This window comes from Balaenoptera acutorostrata, chromosome 11 (assembly GCF_949987535.1).
Source record: "Balaenoptera acutorostrata chromosome 11, mBalAcu1.1, whole genome shotgun sequence".
Taxonomy (NCBI): domain Eukaryota; kingdom Metazoa; phylum Chordata; class Mammalia; order Artiodactyla; family Balaenopteridae; genus Balaenoptera; species Balaenoptera acutorostrata.
The window spans coordinates 105,662,443-105,689,873 of record NC_080074.1 but is presented as its reverse complement, the minus strand read 5'-3'; the positions used below and the strand labels follow the sequence as shown (position 1 = coordinate 105,689,873).

At 40.2% G+C, this 27,431-nt stretch overlaps 1 protein-coding gene across 1 annotated transcript in view; it reads right to left on the bottom strand.

Annotated features, from left to right (window-relative positions):
• The window catches only part of ADIPOR2 (adiponectin receptor 2), a 53,096-nt gene that overhangs the window by 9,189 nt on the left and 16,476 nt on the right, over nucleotides 1-27,431 (bottom strand). The window contains exons 2-4 of the mRNA XM_057556735.1: nucleotides 21,451-21,703; nucleotides 6,216-6,335; nucleotides 2,313-2,484 (exon numbers count right to left, since the gene is read on the bottom strand). Of these exons, the coding sequence (XP_057412718.1) occupies nucleotides 2,313-2,484; nucleotides 6,216-6,335; nucleotides 21,451-21,621 (463 nt within the window). The 5' untranslated portion in view covers nucleotides 21,622-21,703. The remainder of the gene's footprint in view (nucleotides 1-2,312; nucleotides 2,485-6,215; nucleotides 6,336-21,450; nucleotides 21,704-27,431) is intronic.

The window sequence follows — 27,431 nt, the reverse complement described above, 5'->3', positions numbered from 1 at the left end:
CTGTGTTATAAAGCAGAAACTAACACACCATTGTAAAGCAATTATACACCAATAAAGATGTTAAAAAAAAAGATTAAACTAAAAAAGTAGAAAAACCCATTTCTACCTCTAGATCCCATGTGAAATTTCATTTATAAAGTTTTTGGCATATATGTTGTAGCCCAGGTTTCAAAGGCCCATTCCGCATTTTCTTTTGCAGTGAATGCTGATACCTCCAAACTCTGCTAGGAAATACAGTTTCTCTCCACCAATAGCTGTTAAGGAACCTTATGCTTCTCTGGTCCTCACTCGTTGGCCCAACAGATTCGGGAGTTAAGGACAGTGAAATGCCCATTTGGGCCATTTCATAACCAGTTTTTAAACTGTTCTTCACAGTGAGATACCATGTTCTTATTGCCTAGGGAAAGGCCACTTAACACAAAACAGGCACAGAAATTAAGAAGTTAAACATTTACTAAGTGATTCTGTTTGATCCATTTAATAAAGCATCTACCCTCAAGTAGAAGTCAGCAACAAACTTGATTGTCTATTCTACTCTCACTGCACTAGCAGTCTGGAACTTGCAGTCACAGTGGAAATCAAATGCGGGATAAGAAATGTACATCAAATCAGGTAAGGCCAGACTATTCAGTATATTCACAAGGTTGTGCAATCATCACCACTATTTAATTCTAGAACATTTTCATTACCCCAAAAAGAAGTCCTATACCTGTTTAGCCATCTCCCATTCCCCACTAGACAACCCTAGGCAACCACTAATTTACTTTCTGTCTCTATGGATTTCCCCATTCTGGGTATTTCATGTATATGGATCATACAGTACTTGGCCTTTGTGTCCGGCTCCTTCCACTTCGCATGTTTCCAAGGCTCACCCATGTTGTAGCACATTATCAGCAGTTCACCCCTTCTGTGGCCATTATACGGATATACCACATTTTATTCACCCTCAGCTGATACATGGGTTGTTTCCACTTTCAGCATTATTATGAATAATGCTAAGAACATTTATGTACACATTTTTGTGTGAACATGTTTTCAATTCTCTTGGAATATATACCTAGAATTAAAATTGCCGGTAACTCTGTTTAACTTTCTGAGGAACTGCCCAACTATTTTCTGTGGGCTGCACCATTTTACATTCCACCAGCAATGCACGTGAGTTCTAACCCTTCCACATCCTGGCACAGACTTGATATTTTCCGTTTTCTTGGTAACAGCCATTCCAGTGATGGTGAAGTGGCATCTCACTGCACCTCCGCAAATGACCCAGGATGTTGAGCGCCTTTTCGTGTGTTCACTGGCCGCTTGTATGTCTAGTCCGATGCTTTCCCCATTTTTAAAACTGAGTTGTCTTTTTGTTGTTTAGTTGTAAGAGTTCTTTACCAGATCCTTACCAGATATATGATTTGCAAATATTCTCTCCCATTCTGTGGGTTATCTTTTTACTTTCTTGATAATGTCCTTTGACATACAAAAGTTTTTATTTTTATTTTTTGGTCACGCTGCACAGCATGTGGGATCTTAGTTCCCCAAACAGGGATTGAACCTGTGTCCCCTGCATTGGAAGGCGGATTCTTAATCACTGGACCACCAGGGAAGTCCCAAGTTTTTCATTTCGATCAAGTACAATTTATTTTTTCTTTGGTTGCTTATGCTTTAGGTGTCAATTCTAAGAAACTGTCACTTAATCCAAGGTCATAAAGATTTACATCTATGTTCTCTCCTAATGGGTTCATAGTTTTAGCTCTTATGTTTGGGTCTTTGATCCATCTTAATTTTTCTATATGGTGTGAATTAGGAGTCCAACTTCATTCTTTTGCACACTAGTTACTCAGTTTTCCCCAACACCATTTGTTGAAAAGACTGTTCTCTCCCCCACTGCATTCTTTCTTTAATGTGCAATCATGATGGAAAGAAATATCATAGATCACATTCTACTTCAAGCCAAACTGAAATTGAATTGTGAATATTCTAAGTAATGACTTTCAAAAATCAGCTTACTTCTATTAAATAACTACCGTCCTCTCCATGCTCATTAAAATATTATACCCCATTCTGTACAGTGCCTTTTCCTTTGCCTGGTTTAAGGACATGTCTGAAAATCCAGTAGAGAGAAATACAACCTAGCTATAATAAAATCATCGTGTCAATGAGGACTACCACAGAGACAACCACTGAGAAACTTCATCATTAGAAATCCAGAAAACAAAAACGGCAAATCCAAAATACATCTTTTAAGTTCCGTCCTTACCTCAAATACACTGGTGAGGGGAGAAACAGAATGATCACATTATATCACTGCTGTTACATACCTAAGAGATGTGTCCAGATGTTGCCTGTCTCAGTGTGGATTCTGAAAATGCTCTTAAAACAGGCCCGGAAAGAAGGCATAGGGGGCCGGTGTCCATGCAAGAGGAAGTCGTTATCCTTGAGCCAGTCGGGTAGCACATCATGAGGGATTACTCGCCACCGACCTTCCCAGACCTAGAAGAATATTAGCAAATACGTCTGAGTTTAATGTCAACTGAGCAATACTGACAGCTATCTCTTACCACACTGGCTTATAATGAGAAAAAATACCTTATCTTTAGAAAGACAAATAACATTCAAAGGTATAATGTCCTATATTCTGAGGTTTTTAAAACTTGATTGAGGAAAAACATTTTTTTAAAGGCAGGGGATGGGGGGGCGGGGACAGGACTTTTCTTAGGAAAAGGGAAGAGCAAATGAAATGAAGTTATAGAAAATACCCAAAAAGAGTGCTTTCAAGCTCTGTTTCAGTCTGGCTAAAGGTAGGGTGAGGGGGCTGAAGTCCCACCCATACAGACGCCCCTCCTTCATCCTCCACCACAGACTCTACCTCTGAAAAATCCCTGTCGTGTTAAATAAGACCATTTTTATACTTAATATTCCTGTTGGTGAAAAAAGAACATAGAATCACACTGTGCACCTTCCGCTGAAGTCTCTCCCTCTCCCTCACTCTTTCTCTTCCCATCACAGCAAACGCGGCAAGTAGAGAATAGCACAGGGGTCAGAAGATCTTGGATCTCTGCCGTTAACTAGTTGAATAAGCTTTAATTAATTACAGAATCCTCAAGCCTCAGCGTGCGCACTTATAAAATGAGGACACGAGTGCTTCGATCACTTGGCGAGGAAGCTGTGAGGATCGCAGGAAAGGACCCAAAGCACTTCATAGATGAGGCGGCAAACCCCAGCGTCCACCCCACAGGTGATGCGCAGTCCTGCCGTCCCCACAGGCTGCCCCCTGAGAGCTCAGGACCGATGCTGGGGAGCCGGCAACGGGGCTCAGCCCTCCTGCCCTCCGGGTCCCCTCTTTCCTCGCTGTCAGGCCCCCATTAGACTCTAAAGGAAAGGGATCAGGAGTGTGGAAGCCCCTCCTAAAAAGGGTGTGTCTTCACTCTGCTCCTAATCACGTCTCTCAGCCCAGTGAGCTCACACCACAAAATCACTTAAGCCTAAACTAACCTGTTTCTGCTGAGCCAAAAAGATGCAAGGAAGGATGTAGGAACATGTCTACCTGTGGCTTCCACTCTGACATCGACGTCCCTGTGACCAGCAGCACGGCTGAACCCCACACCGGCCAGCCACCATGCCCACCCTTTCCCTCCACAAGAGTCTGCTGTTCTCTGCTCCGCCTAATCCTTCCTTAGGGGCGTTTTCAGAGAACTGATCCTCTGTGGAACTCCAAAGGGAGTGGACACAAACAACTGAAGAATAGCAGTGACACTCTTCACACTCAGACTCACTCTCCCTTCTCTCCCTACCCTCCCCGCTGGCCCTTTCACCTTCCAACTCAAAACCTGAGGCCTGGGCTAATCTGGCCATTCCCTCCCCAAGAGCCTGCTTCACACAAACGCCACCGGGCAAGGGTAGAGAGACATGGGGTTGGCTCGGTGCCCCCTGCAATGTTCCACGTCCTGGACATGCACAGCAATCTTAACATACAACAAAATAAAATAATTTGTTACAAGATGCTGCTACTCTGTTTTATTTTGGGAGCATTTTATTTTCTAAGATAGAAATCAATCCTCACCTCCCTCAAGGCAGTTCACAACATGGAAACAGCTCTGCTGTGATCATATGAAAAGTGCTACTGTGTCATCCATCACGCAGCCAAAATAGTCAAAAAGAATGCCGAGTTTCTTACTAGTCACATATGCTTACAATGTCAGAGTGACTTTCCCCATTGTTTCTAAACAAACATTCTGGTGTCTAAAGACTGGGCCAAGGAGCTGTGCTTTCATAATTATACTGGAATAGTGTCATTTTCAGACACTGCACCCGCGTGGTTCAACTTGCAGTGTAGCCAAATGCCAACCCAAACAGGTATTCTCTTTCCCCTCCTGGGGAAGAATAAGGTCACAGCTTAGTCAAAGACACATTTATTTATAAGCTTGACAAGGACAATGCCTAAATCAAACATCTTAGCAATGGTCCACTAGGTTTGTATTAGACCATATAATGCACAAAACTTAATTTACAAAAGTGACCCACAGAACACCTCCTATCCCACATGGGCCTGACGATGCTCGTAAACAGCAACTACTGAAGGCTGGGAAAGAGACACCAAGATCAAACTTGGATACTCTGTAAGCCTAAACGGTTTTATTCCCTATCCCTATAAGAAAAGCTTTTCCAAAAGGGAAAGTACCTGGACCAGCAAGGTGACAGGACACTTCATTTTAACTGTCTGTTTACTTGTTTCCAATCCAAGAAAGAACCCTGTATCACTAGGTTTATCAAGAACGGTCAGGTGCTGGGCCGCGGTGTGTGGGGCGACCCAGGAAGCCCCTCCCTCTGATCACAGACACACTGCTAGCGGATGATAAGGGGCTGGTAATAATCACTACTTTTCCTTCAGTAAATTATAGTCTGTAGCAAAAAAGTGCCCATTTATTCACCCATTAGCTCTTAAACTGGTAAGTTTTATCTGCTTTATTCTCTACTCTTGGTTCAGAAGGGAGAACAAAAAGACAGTCAAGTTAGCTACAGGACCCCACGGATCCATTAATATAAAAATCCCTAATGGCCAGACACTGAATATTGAACTTTGAGATTTAACACCAAACTTGCTTTTTGAAAAACAAAATATATCTTTTGTATCCCTTTGTGCCAATTCTCCAGAGACACCGATTACTAGAATGGGTCTATTGTTTTGCTTGGCTTTTTCTTCACCAGTTTTCAAACACTGATTCAAATTTCTGAGGCTCTAAAAGTAGACCCTCCCACCACTCCTCCCCGCCCCCTACTCCCCCCACCCCCCAATCCCTCTGTCTTGGAAGAGATGTCTATATCCAGATTATAACATTCTCTTCTCAGCTCTGGTCCAAAGTATAGGACTCTAAGTCAACTGGCCCCAATTATTTCTAGAATCATTGTGAATGTAGGAAAACCTAAATTTAGTTTTCAGGGTCTACGACTACATGCATAAAAAGTCTTGGTTTCATAAAACTCATGAAAAAGCTAAGTGTCAGAAAAATTTTTCTCTAAATGATCAAGAGTCCTTCAAAAATGTTTAATAAATGAATTTACACACACACACACACACACACACACACACACACACACACACACACACACTGAATTGTGCTGACCTGAGGTCATGCCTGCCAGGGCTCCTACGGATCAGATGGACCGAGCGGCTATACCCGTACCAGGGTCCCTGACCATTTCCTTTAAACAAGCAACCCCAATTCCAGTTACCATTTTAGGGGGGAAAAATCCCCACATGGATCCTAATGAACCAGAAAACCCAGCTGCACTGAAGATACTAGATGTGTGTGAAAAGTGCGCAGTTCCTATCTGAAGAGGGGTCTGATGAGCCACACAAGCCTAGGGGAGCAGCACATTTGCTATCACAGTAGAACGGAGTCAAGGGACTTGGAGATGGCACTTCCGCATCTCTAGGCATCGAACACCCCCAATTTTGTCATTCTGTCTTGTCTAAATGGTCAACAAGACATCTACTCTGTGAACCTATTTTCAGGAAAGCCTTGTTTCCCAGCTCGATAATGTAGTGTTAGCAAACCTTTATCACGGCTGTGCAGGCAAACAAAGAACTTGAGCCTTGAACAGGGTTAAAGTCTTGACACTGCTTCTGCCCCCCACACCGCCACACGCCTCTCTCCTTAAAGATTCCTGTTTGGGAAGGACTAAACATACAGCATGGAAACAACAAGAAAGGGCCACCTTACCTTACACACAAACTCTTCCATTCTCTCCATGGCGTGGTGGGCTTGTAAGAGGGGGGACATGCCCATAAACCCCTCGTCCTCCTGAGACGCTCCATCATCGCACCGACGTTCCTCCAAGCTCTGCAAGGCAATCACAGAAACAGTCAGGGACAGAGACCAGGAGCCAAAGGAACCAAACAATACCTTTTCCTTGAAGAATTACAATGAGATTCTCTTAAGGTCAAAACAAGGCTCAGACAAGTAACAATATAGGAAGTAAGGTCTGTTTATTATAGAATTGTTATGAGTACTGAAAATGAACAAGAGGTGCCTGATTCTTCTCTGACAGACAACTGAACTATGGCAGCAGCATTCCTATTCAAGGAGTAGCCTTGAATGCTTTGTTTTTCGTTTTAAGAATTATACCCATAGACCACATAATACTATTACATATATAAAGTTGAGAGATTATTGAGGGGAAATCTCCAAGAATCCCACCTGGCACATGTAAAATAAATACAATGTGGTAAGTGCTCTAGGGGAAAAGAAAGAAAGGAGGAAAAAAACTACATTTACTAAATTCTTAAAATACACCAAGCACAAAGGAAAGGCCATCTAACTTAATCCTGACAACCACCTTACTAGATTAGTATTCTTATCTAAACATATAAAGAACATTAGGCAAAGAGGTTAAATAAATGGCCCAAGGTTAAAACTAACAAAGTGGAAAAGTAAAAAAAGACGAAACCCCTCGTCTTTGCACACAGGTGAGAAAACGATCACTGTGTCTGGGGAAATGCAGGAAGACGTGACAACCTGCAGTCTCCAGGTCCAGGTGCCTGCTGGTTTAGAGGAAGTGAAGTTGTAAGAAGGGCAATGAACTAGAACTCAGGAGACGCCAGGAGTGAGCCTGGTTTAACCGTTAAGGTCGATGGTCTTCTAGACCGGTCTGTCAACCTTTCTGAGCCTCAATTTTCTCATTTCCATCTAAAAGGAGAAGTCTAAATCTCTCCAGTCTTCTCCATTCTCTACAATTTGGTGGTTCTGTCACTCAGTGAATAATGACACCACAGGAAACTGCTCCCTAAGCTAAGTGTCTGCCAGGTGAACAGCTGCTCACATAAGTGCCTGAGGGAGTGAACTGATCCTCTCCCTGCAATCAGAAAACCAGCCGGGGAGGCTGAGCGCACGGAGGTCATCTACCACAAAACTTGAATTTGAACACGTTTCAAAAGAAATCCCAAGATTTTACTTTATTTTCTTCACTTTTCAAGATAACTAGAGGCTATTAAGCAGCGTGTGAGACATGCTATGCACCCAATCTCAATTTTTAAAAAATTATGCTCTCCAAGAAAACTATCTTGAATCTGCTTCTCTACTATTCTCACCAATAAAACACCCTCCCCTTCTCTACTTACCTAAAACTTACCTTCCTGCCCCTCCATGCCAGCCCATCACCATCATGTTCCTGTTTAAACCTCTTAACTACTCTCGCATAGTGTTTCTCTACCTTTCCTTCAAGAAGGTTCCACGTTTCCCTCCCACACCCCTCCACCTTTCTAGGAACATTTTTTGGATTGCTTCCTCCAATCCTGTGAAATTTCAATGACACAGATATTAACACAGCTGTCTGGAGGGCTACAAACCATTGTAACATTTCAATGTGTTTCACTCCCCTCAAACAAGAAGCCATTTTCACCAGAAAATGTAGGCTCCACCTAACCTATAACATGCCTCCTCTTCTGAATTTCTTCAGCACTTCAAGTCCAGACTGCTCATTTGACAACTAATATACAGCTCTTGTTCACTGGCTTACACTGTTTTATTTCATATTTGATAGAATGTTACTTTTTCACTGTAACGCTTCCTAAACTAGATTTTAAGTGTATGTTTGTCTTCTTCCATTGCTCCCAGAACAGCTCTGTGCCAATATTTTATATACTTACAAAGTTGCTAGATTAATTAATGCTTTAAAAGATTTAAGGACTGTGCCTTATTAAACAAAATAAAAGTGATAAAATTCCATTAAACCATCAATTATATGAAAACTGAAAATAGACAACAGCTTGGAATGATTAGCGGACTGATTTTTTAAAGTATAAAATGTAAATTTATATAAAACATAAAATAGGTCCAATATTTATGCATGTTTAACATGTAGTTCATTCTTCACAAAGAGAAACAGAAACATGGATTCAATCTTGATTCTCAGACAAATAAATCATGCCAGCAGTTTCCAATAAAACTACAAATAAGCACATAGAACACAGTTAAATGTTTCCTGTACTATCAAAAGTAAAACCTGACTAAGTTGCAGACAGTCTGAGATACCAATGGGATCAAGTGCACTTGGCTTCATGCAGGACCACTGATAGGGAAAGGCAAGGCAGCCTCACTGGCAGAAGCAAAGGCACTTCACACAGGCAATCTTTCCTACAGACTGAGGTAAGGAAGATGAGGAGAGGGCGTCTCTCTGGCTGGGCGCCCACCACTGTCCACGTCTACAGGAAAGAGAGATGAACGCTTCAACTCCCCGTCACAGGGAGGGAGGAGAACAATGGCACTGCTATGGGGAAGGACAGCTTTGCTTCTCAGCAGTGCTTAACACATGTTTATTACAAGAAAACAGAAAACATTGAGAATGCAAGATGTATGGTCTCGGTTGAACACCAAACAGAGGAAAAAACTGTTTATTCACTTAAACAGTTTTTAGGAAAAGTTGGCTTGCCAATGGATAAAAGTGAGTCTGAAGCCAGATAAACCTTGACTAATGATAAATTGTGTAATCTTTGACAAAATTATATACAATCTCACTAAGCCTCAGTTTCCTCATCTGCAAAATGATTTTAACAACACTGCACTACACTGCACATCTGTTTAAGGAACAAAGATAATGAATAAAAGAAACTATTCCAGGGCCTAGGACTCGGGCAATAAATAAGTGATGGTCTTTCTCATGATGATGGGCTACGTACTGAGAACACTGAAGTAGGTGCCACAGCCTAGTGGGGAAGGCACCCATGTAAGTAAAAAAAAAAAACCACAGCAATGAGCTAGTCTATAGTATGGACAAGGTCTGATGCAAACAGAAAAGAGAAAAGTTAACTCTGGCACTGCTAGAAAGTTTTCCAGAAAGGTAACATCTGAAGCAAGCCCTGGAAAATGTGTTAAGAGTTCACCAGTCAGGGCTCCCCTGGTGGCGCAGTGGTTGAGAATCTGCCTGCCAATGCAGGGGACATGGGTTCGAGCCCTGGTCTGGGAGGATCCCACATGCCGCGGAGCAACTAGGCCCGTGAGCCACAATTACTGAGCTTACGCGTCTGGAGCCTGTGCTCTGCTACAAGAGAGGCCGCGATAATGAGAGGCCTGCGCACCGTGATGAAGAGTGGCCCCCACTTGCTGCAACTAGAGAAAGCCCTCGCACAGAAACCAAGACCCAACACAGCCATAAATAAACAAACAAACAAACAAACCCAAAGTTAAAAAAAAAAAAGAGTTCACCAGTCAGGCATGACAGGGAAAGGTAACAGCCCGAATCCAAAAACACAGAGGGAAGAAAAAGCTCCATACAAAGAGTACAGAGTTTAGCACAGCTGTGGCAACAAAGTAAACGTGATGTGAGGCCAAAGGAGCTGAGTAAGGAAACAATCCAAATGCCTGTGGATGAGGGAAGAGACCCAGCCTAGCTAACAATAGAATACTAGTCAGTCATAAAAAGGAATGAAGAGTGGATACAGAAGATGTGGTGCACATATACAATGGAATATTACTCAGCCATTAAAAAGAATGAAATAATGCCATCTGCAGCAACATGGATGGACCTAGAGATTGTCATACTGGGTGAAATAAGTCAGACAAAGAGAAATATCGTATGCTCACATGCAGAATCTAAAAAAAAAAAAAAGATACAAATGAACTTATTTACAAAACAGAAACAGACTCACAGACTTAGAGAACAAACTTATGGTTAAAGTGGGAGCGGGGGATAGTTAGGGAGTTTGGGATTGACATGTACACAAGGCTATATTTAAAATAGATAACCAACAGGGACCTACTGTATAGCACAGGGAACTGTGCTCAATATTCTGTAACAACCTAACTGGGAAAAGAGTTTGAAAAAGAATAGATACATGTGTACATATAATTGAATCACTTTGTTGTACACCTGAAACTAACACATTGTTAATCAACGATACTCCAACATAAAACAGAAAGTTTAAAAAAAAAAAAAAAAAAAGAATGAAGTTCTGGCGCAGGCCACCACAGGGATTAACTTTGAGAACATCATGCTCAGTGAAATGCACCCCACACAACAATTCCACTTACATGAAATACCTAGAATAACCAAATTCACAGAGACAGAAAGTGAACTAGAGGTTCCCAAACACTGGGCTGCGGGGAGGAAGGAACGAAGAGTTACTCCTTAAGTCTTTCTGGGGCAATGAAAAACTTTGGAAGTAACAGTAATGGTTGCACAACATTGTGAATACAATTAGTGTCACTGAATTGTATACTTTAAAGGGGTTAGAATGGCAAATTTTACATTATAAATTTTGCCACAATAAAAAATTGTTAAAGGTAAAGATGCACAATGTAGCTTTATTCATAATAGTGAAAAACCAGAAATAACCCAATTGTCTAACAATAAGAAACTGGATAAACAAGTGTGATATATTTATGTAACAGAATACTCTTCTGTAATAAATAACTGACACAAAACAATATGGGTGAGTAGCAGAAACATGCCAAGTGAAAGAAGCCAATTATTAAGACAGTGTGTATCACATGATTCCATTTATATCAAGGTCAGCAACAAGCAAAACAAATCTACTGTGGCAGAAGTCACAATAATGGCAACCACTGGGAATGGGGGTGAGGGAGGCGTTACTGACTGGAAGGGCGTAAGGGAAGTTTCTGAATGATGGAAATAATCTGAATCTTGATCTGCGTGGTTGTCACACGTATGTAGTGTCACTGTGCTATATATCTAAGATTTGGGCATTTTACTGTGTTTAAATTACCCCATAATACAATGTTTGTAAATCATCCCTCAATAAAATACTTAAAAAAAAAAAAAAAAAAAAAGGAGGGAGAGGAATGGAGGTGAAGTTAGGTAGGAACCAGCTCCTTAAAAGCTTCTGATGCTACTGGGCTTCAGGCTTTATCCTGCAGGCAAAGCTGAGCATTTAATGGATATGAGAGCAGAGCAAGCTGAGCACTAGACTTGCATTTGGAAACTATCACTTTGGCAACAGAGAGAAGGTCCGGTTGAAGAAGGGAAACAGGAAAGGAGAGAAGTAAATTAGAAAATACTTTAAAAGTCTAAAGCAGTTTGATCTCAGCTAGGGGGAATTTTACCCCCACCCCCTCCCAGGGGACATCTGGCAATAACTGGATTCACTTTTACATGTCACAAGTGGTGGGAATGCTACTGGCATCCAGTAGGTAGGGGCCAGAATACTGTTAAACATCCTACAATGGCAAAATGTCACCAGGGAGTGAGAAACTCTGATCTAAAGAAATAATGAGAGGGTCTATACACCTCAAATTATGTATGTCACAGTTCAATACTGTGTTCACATCAGAAAAAAAAAAAACAACTTATCAGATCCTTCACTGTGAAAGATGCTAACAAGTGAGCCACTTACTAATAAGTGGTTACTAGTGCCGGGGCTAAATGGTAAGCATTCATTCAAAAATCTCAGGAAGTATTCACTGAGCAGCTACCACCTTAGAGATGAGAAACCTGAGGTTAAATGATGTGTTCAAGGTAACACACCTAGAGTCAGAAATTCAACTCAGGTCCACAGAGTTCCTGCTCTATTCATTCCCCTCACACAGTTTTCTAGTTATGAAACGGCCTGTTTCTGTGGGTAACAGACATTGGACCAAAAGGCCACGACACATACAGACAGCCCTCGTTCCGCGTAGTAGCTCAGGATGTAAAAACTGTGCAAGCCAAAATCACATACGGCAATCTTAATGACCAGTGGGGACTATTCCGTGACCTTAACAAAATGCTGTCAAAACATTAAAATCTCTGTCAGTTTTACATGTACAAAGAAACAGACTAGTAAAAACCAGTATTTATTTAGCATGCTATATTTTAGAACAGAAACACTGAGAATTAAGTGTTTATTGGTTAAAAAAAAGTTACCAAGAGTGATGTGAGCAGTGTGTGCCTTCTTGTTGTTTAACTTGTAACACACAGTGAGCATATTCTCTATGCCTTGGCAAACTGTCGTACTTTCTAAGTTTGGATCAGGGTTTCAACGTTTTATTCTTTCCACTTTCAAAGTCATGAAACATCCTTAGGCATTCCTTTCATCTGACCTTTCTGCCTGCCACTGGCCATCCACATCCTCTGTCACACGATACTCCTTTATGGTGACAAGACTGCCCTCACTAAGATCCTCTGGCTGCAGATCTAGAATCTCTTAAGTGGCGGCAGGCAGTGCCAACATTCCCACAGTCAGCTATTGCTTCTCTAACTCCTATTTATGTTTGACTTGATCTTCACGCTCGCCATTATCACCTTCATTTCTTTGCTTCACTTTTATCTTTGTCATCCAAGTCCCTCTTTTGATTATCCATTTTTATAAAGGGTCACAAGGGTTTATCACTGGGAAGCAACACACTTTGCTGTCTCATGGATTAAGTGAGTAACAGATGTACACTGACCAGTCACTGACAGACTTTCAAAGAAGTCATCAATACAATGGACATCTACTATTTGCACCATCATCTGTGGACTGGAGAGAGAGCAGAGAGTTGGCACTTTAAGAATTACTTCACAGTAAATATACCACAGTAACTGAAATTTGAACCATACTGTGGAGGGACTGGTATTATTTAACGAAGTTAAATAATGGTAGCTGAAACTCATGCATGCTGGAAACTTGCAAAGCGTTAGGACTGCCTGTATGCATTTCTCTTCTCATCTTTTACAACTGCCCTTCTATCCAAAATGGTGCTTCTAAAAAGCTAACCTCAATTCAAAGAATGCGATCCTGTATGTAAGGCAAGAATTTCACTGTAGATTACATTACTAAGATATGTAGCTTCATCCAGGTGTTTTTTTGTTTTGGGGGGGGATCAGTTTTTTATTAATAAATACCACCAACGGTAATATTTCCACCTCCCATGGTCCAGTGTATGTGTTATGAAGCAGAATGTGGTCAGTGGTCAAATACACACCCCAGTAAAGATAAATACTTCCACCCATCCCAACATGTCAGCAAGATTTCTGAATTTTTATAAAAGAACATTTCCTTCAGAAGAGCAAAGTATTAATAAGTCTGCTGATCTACCAAACACTATCCCCACTTCTCACCCTCCTATTACAGAATACTCACCAACATGTCCTCAAAAAACAAATGTCTAAAACACTAAACCATAAATAGCTATTTGTTGTGTTCAAGCATTGTGGAGTTGCTAATTAGGGATCTACACAGAGTGGGTGGTGGTAAATATAGTTCCCCTGGTTAAACAGAGGATAACATGTAGGAAATAAGTGGTAGAGTCAAGCAGTGGCTAGAACACAGGACAAAAATGTTTTCTCTGGGGCACACGGGCAAGTTTATAGCTCTGCCACATAATGAAGGTTTGGAAAGTCTGTGCTGAGCACTATATATATAAAAGTCTGTCTTCCAATATTAATTCTAAAGAACTACCTTGTCATGAGTGGAAATTACTTTTAATTTCCCTTCTAGTAGCCACTAAACCACAGCACCCAAAGACCTGTTTCAATACTAAACTGCATCTATACTAAGATGATCACATACAAGGGTTAAACATTTGCTCTGCTCTGCTCCTGTTGTCATATCTCTGTTATCAAAACAAATTTTGAAGAGAAACAGGACATTGTAAATGATAAACAATTAAAACCAAAGCTGCCTAAAATAAAGGCATAAATCGTAATTCTCTAAGGCTTTCTATGAATAAATCACTATATTTAAACTTAAAGAGAGGTCAATGCTCTGAAGTGAGTACAAAGACACTTTCAAATCTTTTTCTCCTGCTATCTTCAGTGAAGTCCATCTGTGAGAAGAGTTAAAGTGGGTTATATCTCAAAACACAACAATATCCAACTCTGATGATCCATACAAACTGCAACCTAAACTGTTAATTCTCTGGAGTGTATTTTACCTTTGGAAAGAGAGAGCCAGAGTGATAAAGATGAAAGTCCTTAAAGATAAGTCTAATATGAAAATAATTCATCAGTCTATTGGGCATTTATCTGCTTTAGCCCAACTCAGTTCAACAGAGTAATTCAGTTTAATAAATATTTATTAAGAGGATTTTTTAAAAGATGAGTAAAATATAGTCTCTGTCTTCCATAGGCATACAATTTAATAAGGGGCTGAATTAGCTACATAAATGACTAAGAAATAAGGTACAGCCAGTTTAAAGGCAGGGAGTGTGGAGCTCGGGAAAGGCTGCATGAGGAATAGAATTTTGGAAAGACGAAATAAAAGAACTGTCAAGAGAGAAAAGCAAAAGTACCATTTTGAAGAAAAGAGACTAGTTCAGTTCAGCTGAAACTTAGGGTGCATTTAGCGGAGTAGCAAGACATAAATTATATATTTAACTACTAGTTGAAGTCAGTAGACAAAGTGCAACAGAGATCTACAGTCATAACACCATCCACAATTAGAAGCTAAAGGTCAAGGAAATGGTAAGATACCCAGGGCCAGGACAGCAAATTTTGATTAAAATGTATGCGCCCCTACAGAGGTCAATGAGAACTGAGGCTCCTGCATTCACATAATTATGAGGACTAAGATCTAAGGCCCCTATACAACATGACTTCATTTGTTCAGGAAATCCTCGCCCAGGAAGGTTAAGGATACAAACCAGTAGGTAACTTTGCTGTTAGCTTTAGGAACTTCTCAGAAATTCACTTAACATTAGACTGCTCAACCAGATCCTTAGTATAATAAATTGCTGAACTGGGTAAACCTACTCACTTATCAAGCAAGAACTTGCTCACTAGACTTGCTCCAACTGTCCTAATCTATCACAAACTCTGCGCAATGTTAACGTGATCTTTGTATTGAAAGACCTGCTTTAAACCACTAGAAGTCAGACCCCACACCCTACACACAGCCACCCATGGCCTCTCCTTTCTAAAGCAAGACGCTTTAGAGTGATGCTCACTCTCACTGCAGTAAATCAGAGACTTCGCTTAGTCTCATCAACAGGTTATTTTTCGTTTGTTTGCTTTTTTTATTAACCATTTTTTAAACTGAAGTACAGTTAATTTACAACGTTCTGTTAGTTTCAAGTGTACAGCAAAGTGATTCAGTTATATAAATCAACAGGTTATTTTGACGGTCTTTTTGGAAAGTTGACAGGTTGAATCCAGCCTTAAATTTAGAAATCTGCAATGTGTAGTAAGGGCATTAGCAAGCTGATACAGCTAACATTCAAACACAGGGATTAGTAGAAATTAAGGTGTCTTCAAAAAATGATAGCTGAAAGAGTAAGCACCGATGACTGCATCTCTGGTGTCGTCCAACGGAGGAGGTACAACAGCCAGTCTATCTGAACACTCACTTTGGCCAGCCTAGAAACATACAGACTCACCCTGTAAAGACTAGTTATCTCTATCAAAGATTGATGGAAAAGACCTTTAAAATCATCCAAGTTTTTTTTTAAATTCTCACAAAGCAACTGCCTCTAATCTTAACTGAATTTCCTAAGTAGACCTCCTCAAGAAAAAATGAAGTGACTGGCAGACGGGAGTCTAATTACAAGTTAGCTTTCTTATGATAAACTAATATACAGTGGCATTCTTATAAGTTTGGTTAAAGCAAATCAGTTCAAGAAAATAATTCCTAGGTTGAATGAATGAAAAGTTGGCTCCAGTCCCCATTTATGAAGAATTTGGAGCAGAGGAAAAGTAGGACAACCATAAAGGCTGCTCTCTTTATTCAACTTAATACCTTAAAAACTCAGAGATACGAAATAAAGCCATAAAACTAAAGATCAAGGGTAACCTGGTTTGAAATGCCTCTTTTGTGTTTTTATCTATAGACGGTTACAAAACACAAACTATGAAGTTCAGCAAATACAGTTAAAAGAGCTGATGCTTTAGAGCCAGAGGCCTAGAAGTAATGGTCTATCCACTTCAACCAATACACAACACTACACATTTCAGAAAGAACTTTGGAGGGTGGAAGAACACTGGACTGGGAGGCTAAAGATCTGGATTTTAGGCCCCGATCGTCTAGGCTCACTTGCTAACAAACCGACTCCCTTGTACCCTTCACTCTAGCTATACCAGACATTTTGCAGGTTCACACATCAATATACACCAATGTATACTCAAAACACGTTAGCTATTATCATTATTACTATTCCCTAAAAGCGTCATGCTATTTCTTACTTCTGAGTCTTCACATCTGCTATTCCCTTTGCCTGGAATGCCTTTTAGTCCTTCAATAACCGAGTCAAGCCTCATCCAATTCTGCTTATTACATTTCCACTTCCTTTTAGATAACCCCAGTCATAGAAAAAACAATCCTAAAATTCATATGGAATGACAAAGGACTCTGAATAGTCAAAACAGTCCTGAGAAAGAACAGCAAAGCTGGAGACATCACACTTCCTGACTTCGAGACATATTACAAAGTTACAGTAATCAAAGCAGTATGGTACTGGCATAAAGACAGCCATATAGACCAATGCAACAGAACAGAGGGCACAGAAATAAACCCACACATATACAGATCTTCGGCAAGAGTGGTAAGACTACACAATGGGGAAAGGGTAGTCTCTTCAACAAATGGTGTTGGAAAAACTGGATATCCACATGCAAAAAAATGAAACTGGACCCTCAGCTTACACCATACACAAAAACAAATTCAAAATGACTTAACTAAAAATAAGTTAAAAGCGTGAATTCCCCGGCAGTCCAGTGTTAGGACTCTATGCTTTCACTGCCAAGGGCCCTGGTTTGATCTGGTCGGGGATCTAAGATCCCACAAGCCACGCAGCACAGCCAAAAAAAAAAAATTAAATGTGAGACCTGAAACTATAAATATCCTAGAAGAAAATGTAGAGGAAAAGCTTCATGACACAGTCAATTTTAAAACATTTTCATCACCCCAAAAGAAACCCCATACCCATTAGCAGTGACTCCTCATTTCCCCATCCCCCCAGCACTTGACAACCACAAATCTACTTTCTGTCTCCATAGATTTGCCTATTCTAGACATTTCAAATAAACAGAATCATTAAATATGTCGTCTTTGTGACTGGCTTCTTTCATTTAGCAGAATGTTTTCAAGGTTCATCCATGTGGTAGTATGTAACAGTATTTCTTTTTTTTTTTTTTGCCAAAAATATTCCATTTTATGGATATATCTCATTTAATATATCTATTCATCAAGTAAGTGATGGACATTTGAGTTGTTTCTACTTTTTGACTCATAAATAGTGCTGCTAGGAACATACATATAAAGTTTTTGTTTTGATGTATATTTTTATTTCTCTTGGGTACAAACCTAAAAGTGGTATTGCTGGGTTATATGATAACTCTGTTTAACTTTTTGAAGAACTGATGACAGTTTTTCTAGAGCAGCTATACCATTTATATTACCCTCAGCATATATGAGGGTTTGCATCTTCGTGAATGCTTGTAATTGTCCCCCTTGCAAAAAAATTTTAACCATTCTTATGCATGTAAAGTGGTATCACATTGAGGTTTTGACTTGAGCTTCCCTAATGATTAAAGATGTTGAGCATTTCCTAAAAAAAAAGCAAAAAAAAAAAGCTTCGTGACACTGGGCATGAAGAAATATGACACCGGTATCACAACAAAAGCAAAATTAGAAAAGTAGGACTATGTCATACCACAAAGCTCCTGCACAGCAAAGAAGACAATTGAGAGTGAAAAGGTAACCTAAGGACAGGAGAAAATATCTGCAAACCATGGATCTGATAAGGGGTTAATATCCAAGATATATAAGGAACTCCTATAACTGAATAGCAAAAAACAAACAAAAACAAAACAAAAACAAACCCAACTTAAAAATGCACAAAGGACTTGAAGAGACATTTCTCCAAAAGACATATAAATGGCCAATAGGTATATGAAAAGGATGCTCAACGTCACTAATCATCAGGGAAACACAAATCAAAACTACAATGAGAGGGCTTCCCTGGTGGCGCAGTGGTTGAGAATCTGCCTGCTAATGCAGGGGACACGGGTTCGAGCCCTGGTCTGGGAGGATCCCACATGCCGCGGAGCGGCTGGGCCCGTGAGCCACGGCTGCTGAGCCTGCGCGTCTGGAGCCTGTGCCCCGCAGCGGGAGGGGCCGCGATAGTGAGAGGCCCGCGCACCGCAATGAAGAGTGGCCCCCGCTTGCCGCAACTGGAGAAAGCCCTCGCACGAACCGAAGACCCAACACAGCCAAAAATAAATAAATAAATAAAGTAGGGGAAAAAAAAAATTATTAAAAAAAAAAAAAAAAAAAAAAAAAAAACTACAATGAGATACCACAGTCACATCTGTTAGGACAGCCATTATCAAAAAAGAAAATAGGGCTTCCCTGGTGGCGCAGTGGTTGAGAATCTGCCTGCTAATGCAGGGGACACGGGTTCGAGCCCTGGTCTGGGAAGATCCCACATGCCGTGGAGCAACTGGGCCCGTGAGCCACAACTGCTGAGCCTGCGTGCCTGGAGCCTGTGCCCTGCAACGGGAGGGGCCGTGATAGTGAGAGGCCCGCGCACCGCGATGAAGAGTGGCCCCCGCTTGCCGCAACTAGAGAAAGCCCTCGCACGAAACGAAGACCCAACACAGCTAAAAATAAATAAATAAATAAATAAATAAATAAATAAATAAATAGAGTAGCTATTAATTTAAAAAAAAAAAAGAAAATAAAGTGTTGATGAGGATATGGAGAAATTAGAACCCTTGTACACTGCTGATGGGAATGTAAAATGGTTCAGCTACTATGGAAAGTAGTATGGAAGCTCCTAAAAAATTAAAAACAGAACTACCATATGACCCAGTAATCCCACTGCTGGATATTAATCCAAAAGAACTAAAAACAGTACCTTGAAGAGATATTTGCAGCATTATTCACAATAGCCAAGAGGTGGAAACAACCTAAACAACCATCAGTAGATGAATGGATAAAGACAGAGTGATATATACATATCAATAAAGTATTACTCAGCCTTAGAAAAAAAAGGCTTGTCTTATGCTACAACATGAACAAATGTTGACGACACTGTGCTCAGTGAAATAAGACAGTCACAAAAGGACAAATACTACGTGATTCCATTTATATGAGGTATCTAAAGTTGTCAAACTCATAGAAGGAGAAAGTAGGATGGTGGTTGCCGAGGGCTGGCGGGGTGGAGAAAATGGGGAGTTGCTATTCAATGGGTAGACGTTTCGCTCACGCAAGATGGAAAAGCTCTAGAGATCTGCGGCACAACAAAGTGCATATGGTTAGCAATAACGTATGTGATGTGTTTATTACAATAAAAAAGAAAAGATAACCCAGTCCTCATCCAAACCTAGCGACAGTTCTTACTACTTGGATAACTGCTTAGGCCTAAGTAGCAGTGGAGGGAAAGTCAAGTTGCTCAGCCTGAATAGGGAAGTCTTAGCTGCTAGTACATGTTATTGTAAAACATCAACAAGAAAGCAAAGCTGTAAGCAAGGAAGAAAGTTCTTACCCCAGATAGCTGTCAAACTTCTTTTAAAAGAGTAATGGTAGGGCTTCCCTGGTGGCACAGTGGTTGGGAGTCCACCTGTCAATGCAGGGGCCACAGGTTTGATCCCTGCCTGGTCCAGGAAGATCCCACATGCCACGGAGCAACCAAACCCGTGCGCCACAACTGCTGAGCCTGCGCTCTAGAGCCCACGTGCCACAACTACTGAAGCCCGTGTACCTGGAGCCCGTGCTCTGCAACAAGAGAGGCCACCGCGATGAGAGGCCCGCACACTGCAGCGAGGAGTAGCCCCTGCTCGCCGCAACTAGAGAAAGCCCACACGCAGCAACAAAGATCCAATGCAGCCAAAAATAAACAGATAAAATGAATTAAAAAAAAAAAAAAGAGTAATGGTAGTTTGAAGGCCAAATTACACTATACTCATAGTAAGCAAATCTTGTTTTTAATCCTGCCCTGTGTATGCAGGGGCACATGCACACACAGGGACACAAATAGTCTTTCAATGTAGCACAACTAGCCAAGAGTACGAAGCTGGCTTACAAAGTGTTACCAAGGGTAAAAGAAGAAATAACCTTAAATTTCCTGCCACAATAGCCTGTATTTCTACAGTGCTCTGGTGAAATTCTTATAAAAGACCTGAAAAGACAAGACAATCCTCTCGAGTTCCAACCAGCACCACTATTACCCACACAGTAAGCTTATCTCTTACGATGGTAAAGATGCAGTTCCAAATAGAGGCTTTCAATATGTTTCTAACTACAACCCACAGTAAGAAATGTATATATTATTCATATCTATAAACACATACATATCTAAATAAAGCTAAACAATTTCATCAAATAACATAGTTTAAATGTATATTACTACATATATGCACCTTAATATCTTTATTTGCTGTCTAATTAACACTGCTTGTAGTACCAAAATAAATTTCACAAACTACTAATGGGCATAACCTACAGTATGAGAAACACCGTACTAGAAGCACAACGTTGAACGTGCTACACAATTGCAAGGTTCCAAAGCACACTGCAAAATGTCTATTAACAATGACACTGGGACCTGCTCACAGATATTTACACCTTTGCGCTCTCGGTATAGCTGCTTGAATCATTTAAAAGCTGCTCTTTTCTCTGCGAGGTAAAAGGAAAGATTAGATTATTTTCCCAGAATTCTACTGGCTCCCAAGGTATGCACTGGAGATAAACTCTGAGAAGTAGTTCCAGCATGCAATTAGGATTTCTCCGAAAATATAAACGATAATGTCATTACTAAATCATGGCTGAATTATAAAGGATATATGGTAACTACAAAAACCCATTTCCTTTCTTAAATAAGATAGAGCAGCTTAAGTACGGTTTTACGTTTCAACAGAAAGGGCATAACTAATTCCTAGCTACCTTAAGAATAAGAGACTTCAAAATCTTACAAATGTGCTCAGGGTTCCTTTTCAAAACGCCATCCTCTCTCCAGCAGAGTCCCCGTACTCTTTCTTTTTAATATCCTTCCTCCAGCTACATTCCCATAAATTTGTTTTACTTACCATCCTTCCACTTTAACTTACTTTTTTATGATAGGAAGAAAGGACAGATGCCTCTACAAGAGGCTCCAAATCTCCTTGGTGGATGTCATTGTCACCTCTCCTTGTACCATCAAGTTGGTGCCCTTTTCTGAGCCTTATATCTGGCTCTGGAGTCCTGCTGTACTCCAGTCGGTTTTCTGCTGTCTCGTTCATGGGATACCCGCGCCTTTCTTACAAAGAGGTCTTTCTGTTCCTTCTTCTTGGGAGGATGGACTTTTAGGATAGTGAGTTGACCCTAAGGAGAGAAAGTTTTGAATTAACATATTTGAATGAGTGATGGGGGAAGACATATGTCGTATTATTTATTATACACTAAAACTAGAATTTTCTGCAATCATTAAGAATAATAATGTATTTTTAAAAACCTACATTTGTTGATAAAGAGGACTGCCAAAATCGACTTTTAAATGAAAAAAGCAGGATACCAAAGACGACATGTATAATGTTCCCACTTATACATTATAAAAGTATAAAATCGTGAATAAGTATACATGTGTACATAGAATACCTATTTATTTGAAATTGTGCTCTTGGTCCAGAGGCACACAGGGAAGAACCTAGGGTCTGGAGTGAGAAGGCTTACTCTTCATTTCATTCTGCCTGCATTGTTTTTACCACATGCCATCTAATACTTTTTCAATTAAACACATACCTAACTGTAGAAAGAATATATGTGGATTTTATGTACTACAACTAGGTTGTACATATCCAATCTCATTTAAATCATCACAATGACCCTTCAGGGTATTTTGAGTTCTACTTCACAGGTGAGGAAACCAAAATTCACCACACTTTTATGAAATAAGACAACGTCTCTGACTGACATGGCACATATTATTGGTTATGTTTTGCATTTAAGTTGCTTAATGTCTGAAATTTCAGTATTTTTGAGCTGCTTTGAACTCCAAGTAGATTACTCTGGAAGGCAAGAGCACACTCCTATTATATCCCTGAGTTCCCAGAAAGTGCTACGCACATAAATGTTTAATGAACATGACAGATGATATTTAAATGTCCTTAAGTGGTAAAAACACGTTCAGAGATCATCAGTATTTCTCTAAACTGGATCACATAAGTTTCCTAGGAGTTCAATAATTTCAAGTCCTTGGCCCTCTACCTCATAACTCACAGGACAAAAGCTTATTTTAGAGATTTAAGTTACATATCCAAATAAGGTGATTATCACAGCCAATCCAACTAGAAAGACAAAAACAGGAAGCAGCCAAGGTACATGTTATGCTCATAAATCCCATGGGATTCAAAATTTTTACTGCGGCAGAGGAGGAGTGGGGCAATGTGGGAGGGCCTGGATAGTATTTAGAGAGGGTAAAAGATGCACTTAGTGTTCATATGTGGATACACAAAACTAAGAATTAGCGCAACAGTTCGAATTAGACTAAGAATTAGCCACCTGTTAGTTTCATAAATCATCTGAGTTTGTTGTAGGAGTTCTCTCAAGTTTTTAGAACAAGAACAAACACAGTCTTTAAGGATCACCAAATCTGTGCCTGTGCCTATCACATAAGGGCCTGAGCCAGCATATTATAATAATGAGATTATAAACTATGCTATTAATACCCAATGCTGAAAGAGGAAACAATGCTAGTGATTTCTATTTATTTACAAAGCTGTTTCACACCCACTATTTCACTTTGTTTCAGGGAAGAGGGAGCTAACATTTACTGTGGATTAACAAAATTAAATTCTGTACCAGAGAATTTACAGATGGTATCTCACATAATTCTTACATATGGCCCTCTGAGGTATCTTATTCCCATTTTACAGATGTGGAAACTGAGGCTCAGAGATTAGGCAACTTATCCAAGGCCATTAATCTCTAAGAGTAGCTGGAACAATGAACTGTCCAGCTGTACTTGAATAAATTATTTTCTTGCTAAGAAGAATAAAAAACAGGGAAAGTATTCGGAACTAGGCTTTAACTTGCTCTGATTCTTAACAGTAAAAGGAAGTGAGATGGGAGGTGGAAATTAAGCCTTCAGAATACCATTATCTGTTAACCAGAAGAGTTCATCTCTATTCTACTTCCTCAGAAATTTTTCGTTGGTCAGGATTCTAAGAATACTACGCTATATTACATAGAACTAAGATTTAAAAACAAGAGAAAAGAAAGGAATCCAATACAAACAGCTGGCAGGAAGGAACAAGTAACTGAGAGGTGCTCTGAATTTATCAATAGACATAGAAGTCCAACACAAACCCAACTGGGTGCATTTTCTGCAAGTAGGGCAGATCTAAGGTCTTTTAAAATCTCTGAGTGGCCAGTGGGGATGAGGAAAGAAAGAAAATACTAACGTGAGTTTTTCAATTCCTACACCTCCTCTACAGGTTGCAAGACCTCTTGCCCCCAATATCTAGATTAAATATACTTTTATTGAATGAATTATTATACCTGCAGTGTCCGTTGGAAAAGAGACTCATTTTCTGTATAAAATTGCTTAACATGCACCCTATTACTTTTTTTAAATGTTTTCACAAACTAATTTAAGTATTGGCATAAATAACTTATTTTTAAATTTGCTAAGGCTTCTTCCCAGTAGACAGAGTCTGTTCTACATATGATCAAATATGAAACTATAAAACAAAAGAAGTAAAATGGAAACTTGACCTCACACGCTCTAGGAGCAGAGACACAGGCGTCACTAACTCTGCCCCAAAGCAATGGGGATTTGCCAAGCAGAGTAGAGGAAAGGTATTCTGTACAGAGAAAACAGCATATGCAAGGCAAGGACTCCAGGGTCTGTTCAGAAATCAGAGAACAGGGACAAGAAAGAACTCAGATGACGCAGGTTTTTTGCTCAAGCAGCCAAGCGTATAGAGGATGCCATTCACTGATGATCCAGGGGAGAAGCAAATTCACAGCAGAGGAAGAATGAATTTGTTTTCAGAAATGGTGTCTGAAGTGAAAGAAATGTTCACTTGGCACCAGGAAACATAAATCTGGAATTCAGAGGAGAGAATAAGCTTGAAAACAGAACTAGGGATTACTAGGATTAAAAGTGATAATACTAGGGACTTCCCTGGTGGCACAGTGGTTAAGAATCTGCCTGCCAATACAGGGGACATAGGTTCAAGCCCTGGTCCGGGAAGATCCCACATGCCGCGGAGCAACTAAGCCCGTGCGCCACAACTACTGAGCCTGCGCTCTAGAGCCCACAAGCCACAACTGCTGAAGCCCACGCACCTAGAGCCTGTGCTCCACAACAAGAGAAGCCATCGCAATGAGAAGCCCGTGCACCACAACGAAGAGTAGCCCCCGCTCGCTGCAACTAGAGAAAGCCCACGCGCAGCAACAAAGACCCAACGCAGCCAAAAATAAATAAATTTATTTTTAAAAAAGAAAAGTGATACTAGCATAATAATAAACACAGGACAAAATCCTTTAAGAAAAAAAAAGTTATATAAAGGACTGAGGAGGGGTAAGGATCAAAGTAAAAAAAACCCAGGAGAATACCAAATATTAGATGTTAAAGTCAGGACTGGACCCTCATCTGTTGACTCCCAGTCAAATGTACTCACACCAAGTTTCCTTCCCAGTGGGAAAGCAATGGAAAATTTAAAACTCACACTTCTTAGACTTCACTTTCCCTTCAAATAATACTGCATAAGGTAAATTATTATGTTGCTTAAAAGCACCAAGGTTGCTTAAATGGTACCTCAAAAGCAATTTCCTCTACCTGAACAAACTGCTAACTTAATGGTTTGATACTTCTGGTCTAGAAATTTAGCTCTATCCCAGGAAAGGTATTTTCTAAAAACCAGTACTTGTCTGCATGTTCCATGAGGCAAGGGTTTCTGTTTGCTCACTGCTGAGAACCAAACTGCAACAGATACACAGCAGACATTCAGTAAAGGTTTCTTGTATGAATGAATAAATGTCTTATTCTCCACGGGAAAAACAGAAGAAAAGGAATTAATATTATTTATGTCATATTTAATCAGTTATATTGGGCTTCCCGCCAAAGGTAGACTATATTATAGTACAATGTATTACTTCACCTATTTCATAATTTTAATTTTTATGTTGCCCCCAATTTTAAAAGAGCAGGCAAGCTGTGGAAAATAGTACGGCAGTTCCTCAAATAAATTAAAAATACGTTTACTATATGACCCAGCCAGTTCCACTTCTGGGTATGTACTCACAAGAATTGAAAGCAGGGGGCTTCCCTGGTGGCGCAGTGGTTGAGAGTCTGCCTGCCAATGCAGGGGACACGGGTTCGAGCCCTGGTCTGGGAGGATCCCACATGCCGCGGAGCAACTGGGCCCGTGAGCCACAACTGCTGAGCCTGCGCGTCTGGAGCCTGTGCTCCGCAACAAGAGAGGCCTCGATAGTGAGAGGCCTGCGCACCACGATGAAGAGTGGCCCCCGCTTGCCACAGCTAGAGAGAGCCCTCGCACAGAAATGAAGACCCAACACAGCCAAAAATAAATAAATAATAAATAAAATAAAATAAAAAACAATGAACAGGTTTGAGAAAGCATAATTCTCAATAACCTGATTAAAAAAAAAAAGAATTGAAAGCAGGGTCTTGAAGAGACATTTATACACTCATGTTCATAACAGCGTTATTCACAATAGGTAAAATGTGGAGCAGCCCAAGTGGATAAAGCAGCCCAATGGATAAACAAATAAACAAAATGTGGTCTATACATACAAGAAAATATTCAGCCTCAAAAAAAGAAGAAAATTCTGACACAAGCTACAACCTGAGTGAACCTGAGGACCTTATGATTCCACTCACCATAGGTTATTTAAAGTAGTCAAATTCATACAAAGTACAATGGTGGTTGCCAGGCGCTGGGGCAAAGAGGGAATGGAGAGTTACCGTTTAACAGGTATAGCTTCTGTTTTGCAAGATGAAAAGAAGAGTTCTGTAGATGAATGGTGGTGATGGCTGCAACAACATGGATATACAACATGACACTTAAAAATGTTGATGATAGTAAATTTTATGTTGTGTATTTTGCACATTTTTTAATGGGGGGGTGGAAATATACTATAGTACTATATGGCCTCTTTGTCTAGTAAACTTTTTATTGATGTAAAAAATACATTCAGAAAAGCACACAAAGGACACAAAGTTGACAAAGTATAAATGCTGTGTAACCAGCAACAAACAACATTCTAGCACCCAGAGGGCCTCTCTCCCCCATCACTGTAAAGCTTTTTAAGGTGTTAATTTTAAGAGGTCCAACCCCTTTCCTTGCCAGTTAATGTGATACAATCTTCCAGCAAGGTTCTCTAAAGACTTGCCAACTGCCATGGACCTTAAGTCTTCAAATTCTAAGGGCCAGTGGTATAATGTCCCTTTGTATTAACTGGGACACAGCAAGTAGGGTGCAGTAAGTAGTCTGAGTCTAGTGGCATCGCTTTCTAGTTCTATAATTAGATTATTCAGTGGTAGAGGACAGGCTGCAAAATATGTCCCATGATTTTGTTGGCTTCCTCTAAGTTGAAAGTAGCCAATTTCAAAGTGACTTGAAAGTTGTATACTGAAATTATTCCAGTGTGGTCTGTCATTCCACACTGAAGTATGTGTTTGAAGTTAGTGCATGGTTAATGAGACTTCTGGTATCAAGTTCATGCTCTTCCTTGATTGGAAACCTGAGTGGCACAGAATGTTCTACGTGGAAGTATCAGTATGTTATGCCCCTCATGACCTCTTCTTTCAGACTTCAATGTGAAGTAAAATATGTGATGCAAATCTGAACTACTAATAATGAAACGAGATTATTTTTTTAGGATGGAACAGTTTATTTCAACAATGGGACCAGCAGGGATAGTAAAGGCAGCAGATTTTCTTTTGAATACTAGCCATTTTTTCTCTTTACAAATCATTATTAAAAATAAGTACTAGGGCTTCCCTGGTGGTGCAGTGGTTGAGAATCTGCCTGCCAATGCAGGGGACACGGGTTCGAGCCCTGGTCTGGGAAGATCCCACATG